Source organism: Lipomyces chichibuensis (genome assembly GCF_038497645.1).
Source record: "Lipomyces chichibuensis strain CBS 12929 unplaced genomic scaffold V1513scaffold_49, whole genome shotgun sequence".
NCBI lineage: Eukaryota > Fungi > Ascomycota > Lipomycetes > Lipomycetales > Lipomycetaceae > Lipomyces > Lipomyces chichibuensis.
The window spans coordinates 1-14,891 of NW_027117501.1; the positions used below are offsets into that span (position 1 = coordinate 1).

General features: G+C 46.2%; 5 protein-coding genes across 5 annotated transcripts; 4 read left to right on the forward strand and 1 right to left on the reverse strand.

The window, feature by feature from the left end:
- Positions 1 to 3,651: 3,651 nt before the first annotated feature.
- V1513DRAFT_384959 (uncharacterized protein) lies at positions 3,652 to 4,454 on the forward strand (the record flags this gene model as incomplete). The annotated part of the gene is made up of 2 exons (XM_066895194.1): positions 3,652 to 3,726; positions 3,783 to 4,454. The coding sequence occupies 2 exons, from the start codon at positions 3,652 to 3,654 to the stop codon at positions 4,452 to 4,454; spliced, it is 747 nt and encodes a 248-aa protein (XP_066751101.1).
- Positions 4,455 to 5,243: 789 nt separating this feature from the next.
- On the forward strand, positions 5,244 to 7,080 carry V1513DRAFT_452589 (uncharacterized protein). The gene has a single exon (XM_066899139.1). It carries the CDS (start codon positions 5,742 to 5,744, stop codon positions 6,801 to 6,803), a length of 1,062 nt encoding a protein of 353 aa, XP_066751102.1. The 5' UTR covers positions 5,244 to 5,741; the 3' UTR covers positions 6,804 to 7,080.
- Positions 7,081 to 7,631: 551 nt separating this feature from the next.
- V1513DRAFT_452592 (HNH endonuclease-domain-containing protein) lies at positions 7,632 to 8,750 on the forward strand. Its single transcript, XM_066899140.1, has 3 exons — positions 7,632 to 7,946; positions 8,004 to 8,362; positions 8,422 to 8,750. The coding sequence occupies exons 1-3, from the start codon at positions 7,706 to 7,708 to the stop codon at positions 8,722 to 8,724; spliced, it is 903 nt and encodes a 300-aa protein (XP_066751103.1). The 5' UTR covers positions 7,632 to 7,705; the 3' UTR covers positions 8,725 to 8,750.
- Positions 8,751 to 10,164: 1,414 nt separating this feature from the next.
- On the forward strand, positions 10,165 to 12,111 carry V1513DRAFT_460663 (glycoside hydrolase superfamily; the record flags this gene model as incomplete). Its single annotated transcript, XM_066899851.1, has 5 exons — positions 10,165 to 10,506; positions 10,557 to 10,686; positions 10,739 to 11,156; positions 11,217 to 11,558; positions 11,607 to 12,111. 5 exons carry the CDS (start codon positions 10,165 to 10,167, stop codon positions 12,109 to 12,111), a joined length of 1,737 nt encoding a protein of 578 aa, XP_066751104.1.
- A 214-nt stretch (positions 12,112 to 12,325) lies between these two features.
- Positions 12,326 to 14,591, reverse strand: V1513DRAFT_452602 (general substrate transporter). Its single transcript, XM_066899141.1, has 2 exons — positions 14,172 to 14,591; positions 12,326 to 14,093 (listed from the first exon to the last, which is right to left on the reverse strand). Exons 1-2 carry the CDS (start codon positions 14,387 to 14,389, stop codon positions 12,776 to 12,778), a joined length of 1,536 nt encoding a protein of 511 aa, XP_066751105.1. The 5' UTR covers positions 14,390 to 14,591; the 3' UTR covers positions 12,326 to 12,775.
- Between the last annotated feature and the right edge of the window lie 300 nt (positions 14,592 to 14,891).

Here is a 14,891-nt window from a genome sequence, read left to right on the forward strand (position 1 = left end):
ACCAGAGCGGACATACCTCACGTACATGTAAAGGTAATGCAGAATAAATTCTTATTTATTATAATGTTATATAACGTTAATATGGTTTGCTATAAGTATAAATAAAGCTGCTGTTGAGTTTTTGCGATCGGCTCGCCTGGGCGATCGGTTCGCTTGCCGATCACATTATTGTGTCAGCTTATATTTGTCAGCGTTTAGTCAGCAGCAACAACCCTGACCCACGACCACAATATTCAACACACCCTCTTTTTCACTGATTTGGTGAGACACCAGAATCGCGACTCTGAAGCGCCTGTTAAAAAAACGGCTATACACAATGAACAAACTTTTGTATCACGTACTGATGAAATCGTAGAACAATAAATCAACAAACAATCAAAACTTTTAATGACAAGTCACCTGAATCGGATTCTTACGCGCGAAGGCCCAACTCCCGCACGAAACGACTGAACTTGGGTCCACCCAGAGGCTTGGTGAGCACATCGGCAACCATTCCATCAGTGGATCTGTACAATATGTTGACGTGCACCCCTTCGATGACTTTTTCCCGTAAGAAAAAATACCGGATGTCAATATGTTTAGTCCGCGGATGCATGGTCGGATCTTTAGTAAGGCTGATGCAGCCTTGATTGTCCTCAAATATAGTGGTCGGCTTTGATTGTTCTTGATGGATCTCTTTAAGCAGCATTCGTAGCCATAGAAGTTCTTTAACAGCTTCGGCAAGCGCGATATATTCGGCTTCGGTGGTTGACAGAGCCGTCGAAGCTTGTCTTTTTGATTTCCAGGCTACGGCCCCATCACCGATAATGAACAAGTAGCCACTTGTAGATCGGCGCGGGGTTTCTGCGCTTATCAATCCTTATTCCACATTTCAAAAACTGATTGTAGAGAATGGCATGATCGCATCAGGCATCATGGAGGCATAGAGTGAGAACGCATGTCCACGTCAGTAGGACGCGGCATATCCCACTTTGGAATCCTCATTAAGCAAAAGCCCGTTTGAGGACTGGGATTGGACCCTCGGGGCGTTGCGTTAGTAACTGCGGTTGATGCATGCGAACCCGGATCCATTTGCTTCGATTCGGAGTTTAGTCACTCTGCACCGATCGCAGACTTCAGTTTTTTCACCATATGTGAGGCAGAATAGCCGGAACCATCCATATATCTTCCTAGAGCAAATCTTAAGTCCAAATGATCATCAGCAAGCAGTCTAGAGATATAAATTCCATAAAACTAACCGCCGACAGAGCCCTACTTGTGAGAGATCGGTATTCTCGGAAGTAGGTCAGGTTTCACTTCCAGTGTTCTCGGTGTTTATCCGAGGTTTCTCGGTGCTCTCCGTGGTAGAAATACCCACTGGATGCTGATCATTCCTTGAGTTCGGCTAGTGGAGATCTGGCTAATCTTCACTTTCCTGCTTCGATCTGGTTCGGCTTCTTGCCGTGTCTTTTACCCCACTTCGCAAGGTCATGAGCTTTCATCTTGTGTCTGCTGTGTTCTGAGACAGCCGAACCGGAGCAAGTCCGTTCGGGCTGGGCGAGCGGGGGGAGTCCTGACTTTAGTCTGTCAGTGTTGAGGATCGGCTGTGTAGATCGGTTGGTCTTCACTTCCAGTATTGTAGGTCTCTGTTTTCGGAGGCACCCCGCATTTCTGGTCACTGGGCAGCGGTCGATCCTTATATCAGATTGGTGGAGATCTGACCACTTACCACTTCGACCCCACTCCGTAAGAATCACGAGTGTTGATCTCATGTTGAGCTATCCTTAGTTAGGCGAATGTAGTAGCGACGTAGCGTACATTCGCCGGTAGTGTTAGCGAGCGGGGAGACTTGAGGAGGATGTCGTCATCTCTTTTAGAGAGAGGCCTTCGTGTATATATAGACGTGAATTGTCCGTGAAACTGGTCGTGATAGAGACCAAGACTCTCAGCCTCCCTTCCACATTCCATTTAGTCGTATATCCACTTCCCACATTTGGTGTTGTAAGAAAGAGCGAAAACGAGGAGCTGGCTGTGGGCAGTGAAAATGTAAATAAAACACGCGCATTGCGAGAATTTGTAAACAAGGGCAAGGGTATGTACGCCTCAAACCTCAAAGAGGAGAGCCGGACAAGACCAATTATGGAATAGTGTAAATTTGTTGATACGGTACCGTTCGCCAGTACCCGCCAGAAATCAATTCAAGGGTAAGGGTACATTTCTTCCCAGCTCCACAAAAATAAGCCAGAATGGCTGTCATCCGGTCACCATGTGCCACACCCTTAGTTTGGAGGTTTATATGTTCAGGCTCATGAGTTTATCGACATTGTAAGCCGCCTCTGGTTTCTGCAAATCTGACGTTAAGCGCAATTTTACAGCATTCGTCTCATCACCACCGCTGCTCTAATTCTTCGAGAATACATCGTAAGTTGCTGGTTGCTGCAAGTACTATGATGGTACTTATTCTTTTAGTCAGCGTATACCATTCGTCTTATATATCGGCGGAAACAATACCAACAATTATACATCCGACGACCGTTATTAATCCCACGGCCATCGTGATGGGAGCTTTGATATGAACTTCCTATGTGTGTCACAAATATTTGCACATTATCAATAGTTTTATTAGTGTTTCTCGCCTCATATCGCCGCCTGGACAATCACATGGGCTTCATCACTACTGCGGGCCCTGACCCTAAGTGAAGCTGGCAATCTATTAAGGGCGAATCGCTGGTGGTTTAATAATATCAGTCCGGATATTTCGTTGGGGCTGATTGGTTTTGCTTGCGTTGCTGTAACTGGAGCATGCACCTGTGGCTCTCCGTGCTTATGCTTGCAGCTGGATTGCTAATCGTATTTATCGCTACGTATGCTGCTGCAGCTACTGCTAGAGCCATAAATTCTAGCAGAGAACGGCATATAAAATAGAGCAGGAGTGTAGATCAAATAATATCACAAGACAAGGCTAGGCTGTGTAAAAAATGGATGAATTTTATTGCAGTGAATGTGCTAGCCTAGGGTGGAATGTTCAGGGTTATAAAATCCACACAAACGGGTTAGGGCTGATTGGAATAAATTATGGTCGCTAGTCTAAATGCACCATAATTTTAAATTAGATTAGTTAATGGTGTTGGAGCAGCAAAAATAACCCTTTGCCCTAGACTTTCATTCAGCTGGCAGTTTGGACACGTCATTCTCCTCCACATTCGGCAACATGAGTTCCCGCCATCAATGTCGTCCAGTGCCAACCAAATTGATTCGGAACAAAAGACGTTAGTCGAGACTATAAAAACGATCTTGCGTCTATCTGATCGTTCAGTTACTGACCAAAGTCAAATCCTGCGCTATGGGAATTATCATACAAAGGTGATTCCGTTAGCCCTCGCTCTGCTCGATTACGGTTACAATCCCGAATCGCTCTCACGTAACCTCTGGATGCATTTATTAAGTGATGTGGATAATATAGAGGAGGTCTCGCAGTTCTTGGCACCGGTTGGTGGATCATTTCAAGCTGTTTCGAGGTCATTTACCAGAGTTTCAACTTTGCAGGGAGCTTCTCCAATAAGACCGCTAACTTGGCAAGATGCTGCAAACCGGTTTCAGCAATCCATAAATCTAATGAATACATTACTGCAGTGGACCTTAACATTCTTCCGAGACTTGTTGATTCCCATCATGGTTAAGGGAGGAACTCCTACACCATCTAGTGACACTACGGCTTCTAGGAATCAAAGGGACTTGAAAAAGAAGGTATAAATCGGTTTTACTGTTAATCGGGTATATGTATCTAATGCTCGTTGGTATAGCTATTAGAGCGTGATGGCTGGTATTCTCGCGTGGGATACGTCATGGACTTGGACGCACCAGCGCATATTACACCACTTCCTGGAGCTGCAGCTAGCGTGCTTGAACGTGCTCACATCATTCCCTTCAGTGCCAGTAAAAATCAAACTTTGCGGCGTACGCTTTCCATCTTCGCAGGTCAAGATATGGAAGTGTTATTAACTGGCGCAAATATCAATGATCCGTCTAATGCACTATTACTAACTTCGGATACTCATAGGTATTATTTTGGTACATATAGATTTGGCTTGGAATGCCGAGATAAGAGGTACTTTATCAGAAGATTAGTTGAAGATCGGATCCTGAATGAACATGTGTTGGCTCACGTGGATGGTGAAGAGATTCTCTTTGGCCAAGTATCTCACGAGATTGCCAAGCCGAAGCCCCTCCTTTGCAATGTGCACTTGGCTGTTGGTCTTGTTTTGCGCAATAGTGGTGCAGCGGAAATGATAAGTAAAATTCTTCAAGACGAAGAATCGTTTAATGATGGCAATGTGGACGGAGATTATTGGTATCAAGTAAGTGCCTCATACCTTGACAGAGAGTTGATAGCTTTGCAAGGGTTTGATACATTAGCTATGGACGATAATACGGAGGCCGATACTGATGGAAATCTTTCGACAATATATACTTAGATATCTCAGACATGTATGAAGTTTAATTATTGTACAAGCTCGAATCTGTGAAATATGACAGAAAATTATTGATACTAATCAATCCAGTCCGAAGGGCAACTGAACCCAACAGCAGTACTGCGCATTACTTAAACCGCTTCTAACGTGAGCCACAACTGATAGTGAACTGATAATGACCGTGACACCGATTGGTCTTTCATGAGAATGGGGATTGCCAACTTGGAAACAAGGAAAATTCGGCAACATGAACCTAATATCTTTGGTTTGCGGTTCCATTGGATGTCCTGAGTAGACGAACATATAATCTCCATCTAAGGAAAGGCTACTGTCCGTGGTATTGACGGTCTCCCAGTCCTCACCTGGAATAAAATCAAGCACTTTAGGACCAATCGTCTTCCGTCGTCGTCCTTCCCCGGAGTCCCTCCTCGTTCCCTCCCAATATCCGTCCTTCGCTGCCCTAACCCTGCAAGCGTCCCTCCTCCGCTACTATACTGAACCACGACCCTGACTGGGAGGGACGCTTTGCCTCAGACTCTGCGGCTCATCAACGAAGTGGCTACATCCAATCGATCTGGCATCACCACATCCGTCAGCACATTCTTTCACTAGATTGTCGACTATGTTAGACCCTAGCGATCTCGGGATATCTATGATATGCGATCCCTTCCAAATGGACTGCGTCTGGCGACGGCCCTCATTGAGTCGGTCCAAATCTTAAGAGCATGCAGTATCCACCAAAGTGTAGCTCATTATCACGATTTGCTTGTTAGAAAACGAGTTTCGCCGGATCGTGGGATGTGCTAATAACAGCGTCCCTGCCTGGGGCTATAAGTACGCGAGAACGTGCTAGTTATAGCAATAGAGGTCTGACGAAAACGGAGGGTGCCGATGAGGTGCTATATACTGGGCACTTGTTAGGGTTTTGCTGACAGGCACCGTCATTTTTCGGGAAATGGGACCCGAAACCGAGCGTCAACTTGCATAGGGTAAGGGGTGCTGCAGCATTAGACACTGTCCGATCGGGATTTGCCGACGGCTTGCATTTCTGATTACTCAGGTTCCCTGGCCAAGTAAATATTTGGTGGCCCTCTTGGTCCCAGACTCGCTGAAGGATCGACCCGAGTCCGACGGTCGACAGATATATGGTCTGAGACCTTCCTTAAGGTTTCTGCATTTGCAACCCTCGCTTTTGGGTTTGCGGCGCTTGATCCTGATTTTTTATTTCCGTCATGTCATCCTCGCATCCGTTCTCGTCTCTAACCGTGTCCAATAGTACAAACAATTACAATGGACATCGTTCTCGAGACCGCAGACGCGTTCTTTTTCGACCATGTATATGCAAAATTATTCCCGGTTCCGAATGCCGTGACATCGTTGCTCGAGGCGAATCAGCCTTCGAATGAGCTCCTCTTGGCGCTGTCTACGAATCTCTCTACATCTTACATTCCTTCTGAACAGTATGAGTACACATTCGTGTCTGCGCCGACTGTCGCATACTTGTCGACAATTCCGCGCACAAATATTGTCCGGCAGTTCATATCGCTCTTTTTTATCACCTACGCTTTTGGTTTCTTCATGTACTTCGTGTTCTCGGGGATGTCGTACGTCTTCGTTTACGACAAGCGCAACCTGGACCATCCCAAGTACTTGAAGGACCAGATGCGGATGGAAATCCTTCAGGCGTTCTCTTCGATGCCTGTAATGTCGCTCTTGACCACACCATGGTTCCTGGCAGAGGTCCGCGGCCACTCGTTCATGTATTGGGATCCTAACGACTACGGCATGGCGTATCTTTTCCTGCAGTTCCCGCTTTTCATTTTATTCACCGACCTTGGTATATATCTTATCCACCGGGGGCTGCATCACCCAATCCTGTACAAGCGGCTCCACAAGGCGCATCACAAATGGATCGTGCCGACGCCGTTCGCATCCCTTGCCTGCCACCCTCTCGACGGTTACGCGCAGTCGCTACCATATCATATATTCCCTTTTGTGTTTCCGATACATAAGGTGTCATACTTGCTCCTGTTCGTCAACATCAATATCTGGGCCATCCTCATCCACGACGGTGAGTACCTGACAAACAATCCGGTGATCAATAGCGCTGCATGCCACACCCTTCATCACTTGTATTTTAATTACAACTACGGCCAATTCACAACCCTGTGGGACCGGATCGGTGGTTCGTACTGTACGCCAGAGAAATCGCTGTTTGATAAAAAAACGAAGATGAGCATCGCGACATGGAAGCACCAAGTCAGGGAAATGGAAAGGATTGTCAAAGAAGTTGGAGACGAAGATGATAGACATTTGACGGGTGATGCGACCGAGACTAAGAAGGAGAAGTAGGCCGCGACCTCTCGTGCGGCGCCCGTTGTCGGGCCATGGAGGATTGTATTTCGGGGTTCTAATTAATTAGATGAATTTGTCTTCAATTTGCTCTTTGCACTATTAGACATCACCGCAGCGATTTTTGCCATATCTACTTTGGCATATCTAGAGAGTGGGTACTGCGATTTCTTGGAAGAAACAAGTATGTGATAGTTGGAAGGATTAAACATACAAAATTTTCATCATGTCAGCTGTTGGCCATAATTTAATAGATTCGTCTTCACTTTAGTAAAACCACCGCGCCAAGTCTTTCATGCTATTTTTATATATTGACCAAACATGGGTCTGTACTCGCCGTCCCATCAAATACGGAATCCTTACCCCTCCCTTCTGAAGGACAAAAAATCAGTTCCGTTGGAATCTGATGACTCTTAGGAAGCAATTTACGGAGTTTCAAGAAAATGATTTCGAGGATAAGATGTGTCGCAGAAGTCAGCTTGAGTGGATCTGGAAGATACTGACCCGTTCTGAAGTGAATCAAGTGACTAGCAAAGCAACTTTAGGTTGAAGATTAATGATGTAACAGCTTTCTGCTGATTATGGTGTGAACGTATATTCCTCTACGGCGAAAGGAGTCAGAGAAATAAAGTCGAGGTAGATAAGTTTGGGATCCAGAATGCAGTCTCGCGTAATTAGAGACTGTAGAGTGCATTTTTGCCCCTGAAATCCAGTATGGTCGAGTGCGACATGTCCGCAAGCTTACCCGCATTTATGGTGTAAATAAATAAGAACAGCGCCATTTATATTGACTATCGATCCCTCAGAAAAATATAACTTTGAGACGCCGGCTACTACCTCTTATCCCTTGAGAGTCCACCGCATATATAGCTTGAATCGATGCGTAACAAGCCTGTGTTGTCATGGCTGCAAACAGAAGCCTTGGCCGGGACATTGTCATCTACCTCGCCACAGATCCCACAGTCAGCATTGGAGGCGCTTTCACAAACCCGACTTTCACGAAAACGACATTTCTAGACACGTTGGACGTGCTGATCACACATGACTTACCGCTTCGGGTCTACAAAATTAATGATGGCCGGGTACGAATTCAGCGAACTCAGGACCCTCTATTGCCTGGAGCGTATGAGGTTGAGAGTGATGGTGAGTGTAATTGGCTGCGGGTCGGTTAAAAAGATAGTAAATTTACATATTATCAAGGACACATGGAAGTCATCGACGCGCCGTACTACAAACGAACTTCTTCTACCACGTCCTCTCTCTCTCCATCAGGTAGGGTTAGGTCATTTCCGGCCGCAGTTCGCAACCGTGATCGCAGATGCGTAATTACGGGGCTTGCACTGACGCAACGTGAGCTCTTGCTACAGCGCTGGACAGGATATGATGCAGCCCACATATTTCCTGTGGCTCTCGAGTCTATGTTTCACAATTACAATTTCGGTGAATTAGTTGTTCTAGACGACCGTGATGGTAGTGTCAATTCACCTCAGAATGGACTTCTCCTTAGGAAGGATGTACATGGCCTGTTTGACCAGTATGAAATCTCAATCAACCCGAACGTATGGAGACAACGTTAACGGCAGACTTTGAGAACAGTCGTCACTCTAACTTGGTTTAGGACGATTATCGCATAGTCTGCTTCCTTGATGATAGCTTAGGCCTCGCAGGACGACAACTGGATACTATATGCAGAGACATTGAACATCCCCATCACGTTAATGACAACATTATCTTTTGGCACTTCCAGCAGGCTGTTCTGGCCAACATGAGAAAGGCGGGCGAGCCAGTATTTGATGAAGATATCCCTCCCGGCTCTGATACTATGAATGCCATACTCAGCGGCCCAGCTCCTGCCGAGCGTATGGAATTTGAGTTGTCAAGTAGACTGGGTGATGTTATGCGGGCTCAAGGATCCTTATAAATAAAGTGATCGCTACCCTGCAAGTACAGAGCATTACGAGAGAAAAGGGATATGAACGTAGTCGCAAGACTGGCGAATATATATTAGATAGCGTAGCTTTTTCATTGCTTATGCGCATTAAATGATGGTCCTGCCTGAGCGCTATTCGTTATGTCACATTTAGCCTTTTCTTTTCTGTTGAGTCTTGCAAATGAACCTTGAACTCTGACTAAACGCCGAGGCTTCGGGGCATTTTCCAAGCAGATTAATGTAGCTGTAACGTGTGTTTGCACTAATGTTTTCAGGAGGGATCACTTCTGCTAGAAAGAATATGCAAGTTGGGGAAGGAATATCTATTCGACTGAAGTCTGCCTCCTCAACAGGCAGTCCCACACGAGTCTTGTTATACCCGTCTTCTTCCGCTGTACATCTATTTTTGAGAACAAGGATATCCACAAAGAACAAGAATATTTACAAACAAGGACATTCATAAAACAAGGATATTTGCAAAAACCCAATTATTAGATGAAACGACAAGGACATGGCGCATCACACGCCGTCCCGACAGCTTTGGAGGTAGGGTTATTACAACTATCTCCCCCTCAAAGCTTTGCGTCCTCGCAAGCCTGAACACATGAGACACACATTTGCTGAACAGTCGTCCATGTAGTGGGAAAACCGGTCTAGATATAGCTAAATCTTCGGACAAAATCCACTACAATGCGTCAATTTCTCGCCCGCTTCGTATCCCTCGTTTCAGGCATGGTTTCCAATTTTCCTTAAACAATGCCCGCACCAGAACTGCAAAGCTCCCCATCATGCCAAACCCGGAAACATAAAGTGTTTGCGTCATGATCTGCTCTTTTCACGGCTCGGCACCCGTTGCTCCAGCGGCAGCTGCGGCCTATAGTCAGAGTAAGTCTCGTGGCTGCTGGACTTTCTCTATATCGGTCAAGAATACTTACAATTGGCAATGACTATTACCCTGAACCTTGATTATCTCGATGACATCCAAAAATGACCTAACTTACCAGAAACCCTGATTCCTAAGGCTGTTGACTGTTATCAATATATTTTAGAATCTTAACTATGAGGACTCGGCGAGGGGCCAACGTGCTCTTACGCACCTGTCCGAGCCTGTATAACCAATGAACAATGCTTCTAATCAATAACTAAACAAGCCAATAAAAATAATCGATTACAAAGAATCAAAGAAAGAACTCAAGCATCCGAGCCGAAAGTACGTAGCCTGTGACGAGGTCCGATGACGGTATCCGGCGGATGCCCCCTGACCATTGCCGATGCTACGGTCCCGTCAGTAACCGATGGCGGTACGATACACTCAGGGATGCCGGTAACCATTGTCGGTACGATACCCTCAGGGACGGGTCCCTGACATTAAGCTAACTACATCTCCAGCTTCCATTGCGGACTTCCTCGTCATCTTCGATCACAATCGTAATGGCGCACTGGACGGACAATGTCCACCGTATGTGGTGGAAGGAAGCCAGCGTATACCATATCTATCCAGCATCTTTCAAGGATTCAAATGGCGATGGTATCGGCGATATTCCCGGAATCGTTTCAAAGTTAGACTACATCAAGAGCCTCGGTGTGGATATATTATGGATATGTCCATGTTACAAGTCTCCTAAAGTTGACATGGGCTATGATGTCTCTGGCTACAGGGATATCGATGAGCAATACGGAACCATGAATGACATTGAACAATTGCTCGAAGGGCTCCATTCCAGAGGAATGAAGCTGGTTATAGATATGGTTGCCAATCATACCTCTGATCAGGTGAGTCCTTTAGTTTAATAGCCAGCGATCGCTAATCCGCCGCATTGTAGCACGACTGGTTTAAATCTGCTCTCGCTTCCAAAGACAGTCCATACCGAGATTATTACATCTGGAAGAAGCCCAAGATCGGTGAAAACGGAGAGAATCTTCCACCCAACAACTGGCTCTCTTTATTTTCAGGTTAGCCATTGTCTGTTACAATCATCTCTAACTATCTGAAGATAGTATACAGGAAGTGTGTGGAAGTACGATGAAAAGAGCGACGAATTCTATTTCCATCTATATGCGACTGCACAACCGGATCTGAATTGGGAAAATCCTAAAGTCCGTCAAGAGATTTACGAGATCATGCGCTTCTGGATAATTAAAGGCGTCGATGGTTTTAGAATGGATGCGATCAATTTCATTAGCAAAGATCCCGCGTTCCCGGATGCTCCTATTACTGTACCTTCGTCACAATATCAACCTGCTGCAATGTACTATTCCATGGGACCCCGTCTACACGATTATGTAGCCGAACTTGGCAAATTTTTGAAGGAACATAATGCTTTCAGTGTTGGCGAAATGGCTTATCTATATGACCCCGCTGAGGTTATAAAAATTGTGAACTTCGACAGGAATGAATTGAATATGGTCTTCCAATTTGAACTGTGAGATAATGCTTTTGAAAAGGCATTTCGGCGCGTTATATTAATATTAATATTAAATAGTATCGATATAGACAGGGGTCCTTTCCATAAGTACTGCCCGAAGAAGTGGACTCCTCGGGAATTCAAAGACATTGTCAACAAATGGCAGGTATTCATGCAGGAAAACGACGGGTGGAACGCGTTGTTTCTGGAAAACCATGATTGGGGCCGTTCAGTATCGAGGTTTCTCTCTGACAAGAATGAGTTGCGAAAGGTAGGTGCGAAGATGTTGGCTACGTTTATTGGGCTTCAAAGTGGAACCTTATTTTTGTACCAGGGGGAAGTGCTTGGTCTGGCTAATATGCCGAAATCATGGCCAATTGAAAGGTACAAAGATTTGGAGACGATTAATTACTACAAGCAGTGAGAAACCTTAAGCATCCATGTTTTCTTTGGCTAACTTTGAGAAAGGTTAGTCCATGACAAGGTGTCCCAGGAAACATTGGACACTGCGATGGGCGAGATTCAAAGAAAGGCTCGTGATCATGCGCGCCTTCCGTTTGAATGGGACTCCAGTGATTTCGCAGGCTTTAGTTCTGTACAGCCGTGGATGGATGTAAACGAAGACTACAAGGAATGGAATGCTGCGGTGCAGGTTGATGATCCGTCGAGCGTTTTCAGCTACTGGCGTTCAATTTTGGATCTGCGACGGACGTACAAGGATGTGCTAGTATACGGCAAGTTCGAATTGGTCGATGCGACAAATGAGAAAATCTGTGCATATCGGCGAGTATTTGGATGCGAGGCAGCTCTGGTCGTAACTTCATTCAGTGATTCTGCGGTGACATGGATTATCCCTCACGAGCTATTGGGGCCGGGGAAAATTGTATTGTCCAATTATGGGGACGAAAAAGGACTACAGACGGAGATGGTCTTGCGTCCTTATGAGGCATTTCTCTATATTCTAAGTAATTGAGAAGATTTGGGATCCAAAATTTGTGTTGAAAGAATGGATGGCATCTCTTGATGATACCAAAATTTGTTTTACACCATGGTTGCAAGTTTCATATGAACTATTGGGTAGTCGTATGTCAGGCGGCAATGAGGACGTACTTGACTGGAATGGATAGTACAATTTATTCTTCTCCTTCAAGGCAGTCACACATGTTTTATGGTATTAATTGGGGATGGAGCTATCTGTGGTAATATACCAACGATTCGGTGGGAAACGGACTATTAATTTAATGTATCTTCAGTCCAGCATCTTACATGTAAGGTTCTTGCAATCCGGTATCAAACAGGTACTCTAGCCGACATGAATCCGATAACCTGCTCAAGAATAAATCACCAGATTAATCAAATCCTGAAAGCCTATATCATGTGTCTTCTAAGTCCAATCCAGGCCAGTACATCAACACTAGTCTTGTTCAGCAACTTGTCCAAGTTTTGCAGCCAGGTCCAAGTCTAGTGCCGTTACGCTTATATTTAATCTCTTATTGATGGCCATTGATGGCCGTTGATGTATGAAACACATATCATTCAATTGGTGTGCTGTAGACTGCCCGTTGGCTGAGGAAGTGCTTCAAGCGAGGTCCAAGGGTAGATGTTCGCAATGAATTTGTACACGAAGAGTCCCAATATTAGGAGGTATTCACCAATGGATGAACTATCAACTTTCCCATTTGAATATCCTTAGCAAGCATGTCAAACTTATTCGTAGCCCTGGTGGATGTGAATGATTTCCACAATGGCTTTTGCGGACCATGCTCAAATATTTCATCCATTTCCTCTAGTGTGCGCTGCTTCGTCTCCGGTGCAGCAACCCAAACATGAATGAATGCCGCGACATCGAACGACCCAAAAAGGAAAAACATGACCCAACTGATGGAGCGGAGTAGCACCGGGACGAAAACGGCCAAGACGAAATTGACAGCCCAGTTCGATGCGGTCGACAGTGCGACAGATCTCGCACGGACGCGTAGTGGGACGACTTCGGCTTGGTATGTCCAGGATACAGGGCCCCAAGATATGGCGAAGGAGCCCACAGTGATGCAGGAACTGGCGAGAATGGCGCGACTCACAGCAGGATGGTCGACGACCATCCACGTAATGGGCTGGTTTGGGATGCGGTTGGGTTCACCATACGCCTTGAGCAGGCCACCGATGAGGAAGAGCCAGAATGCCATCGAGACTACACCAACGAGGAGGCTAGGCCGACGGCCCCACTTGTCAACCCACAGGATGGCGGGGATCGTCATGACGACGTTGATAATGTACTGGGCCGACGACGCGAGCAACAGGTTTCTAATACCTGCGGACTCGAGGATGTACACAATATAATACATCATTATATTGATTCCGGTCAGCTGACTCCAAATTTGGATCGCCATCCCGAGAAACACCCGCCTGCGGATCTTCGGTGAGAACAGGTCACGGATCGAGTTGGACTGTACATCCAACTGGTCGAGCCGGACCCTGTCCTCAATCTCCTTGTATTCTGCTAGTACAAACGGGTCGTTGATATCATTGTTTGCCGTGCGCAAGCGTGCAAGGACCCTCAACACCTCGTCCCACCGTCCCTTGCTTGCGAGCCACCGTGGCGAGCGAGGGAACCAGAAAAGGCCGACAAACAAGATAACAGCGGGGCTGGCCTGGATCGCCCATGGTACGCGGAACGCAGCCTCCGAATTAATAAATGAGCACCCGTACTGTATAAAATATTGGACCATGATCCCCATGGCTCCAGCCAAAGACTGAAACGAGACAATGCGTCCACGGATCTTGTGCGGCGCGATTTCTGACTGATATGTGGGTATGAGGGAGGCCGTCAGCCCGATGCAGAGACCAGATATTGCGCGTCCAGCAATCAGCATCGCAACCCCATTCGACGTAGACTGCACGACAGAGCCGATGCACCACAGAATCAAACCCGCCTGGATAGTGACCTTGCGTGAAAACCTGCCATTATCTCAGCATTTTTACAATTCCAGTCGAGCATCACAGCACAAAAACCCTGAACCTCGTCACGACACTTACCGGTCACCGAGATCACCAGCAAACAGCGCACTGACGACTGAGCCCGCAGCCATTGCGCCCGTGATGGTACCCTGCCGTGCTCCCAGTGGATTTCCGTAAAAGTCCTGGTACTGGTGGGTTCCGAGCACACCCGACATCGACGAGATATCAAACCCGATCAGTGCGACGCCGAGGGACAAAAATGCCGAGATCGTGTAAACGTTGAGAAGCCGGACCATTGCCAATTGGTTCCATTGCAGATAGGTGAGTGGGACGTATGATGAGCCAGGAATTGCTTGGGTGAAAGGTGACGGCCAACGATGTGCGGGGCTGTCTTGCAACTTTGTTTCTTCCCCTAAACCGAACACTTTATTTAATTAGGGTTGGAAACGTTAACCAATGACAGTAGTATGAGAATGTTTCGCACAGCTCGCTGAAAACCCGCAGTAATAATGGCTCCGTCAGATTGGCATAGCATCCAGTGTTACCCTGCCGATACTATATAGGGAATCTAGACGATGACAAAGATAAGGTCGAAGCTGTCGAAACGGTACTTGACTCCCGCAATCACAGGGCGGAACAATTTCGTATTCAATATCGCATCTATGGATGAACCTGAAGGAATATAAGCGCTTCGTTTGGTGGACGTCCAAGATTGCTGAGGTGTGGTCATTCAAACTCTCATTTGGCTTGACATTTTTATCCCTGTGATAAATCTCTGCGGTATCTCATTCCTGCCAC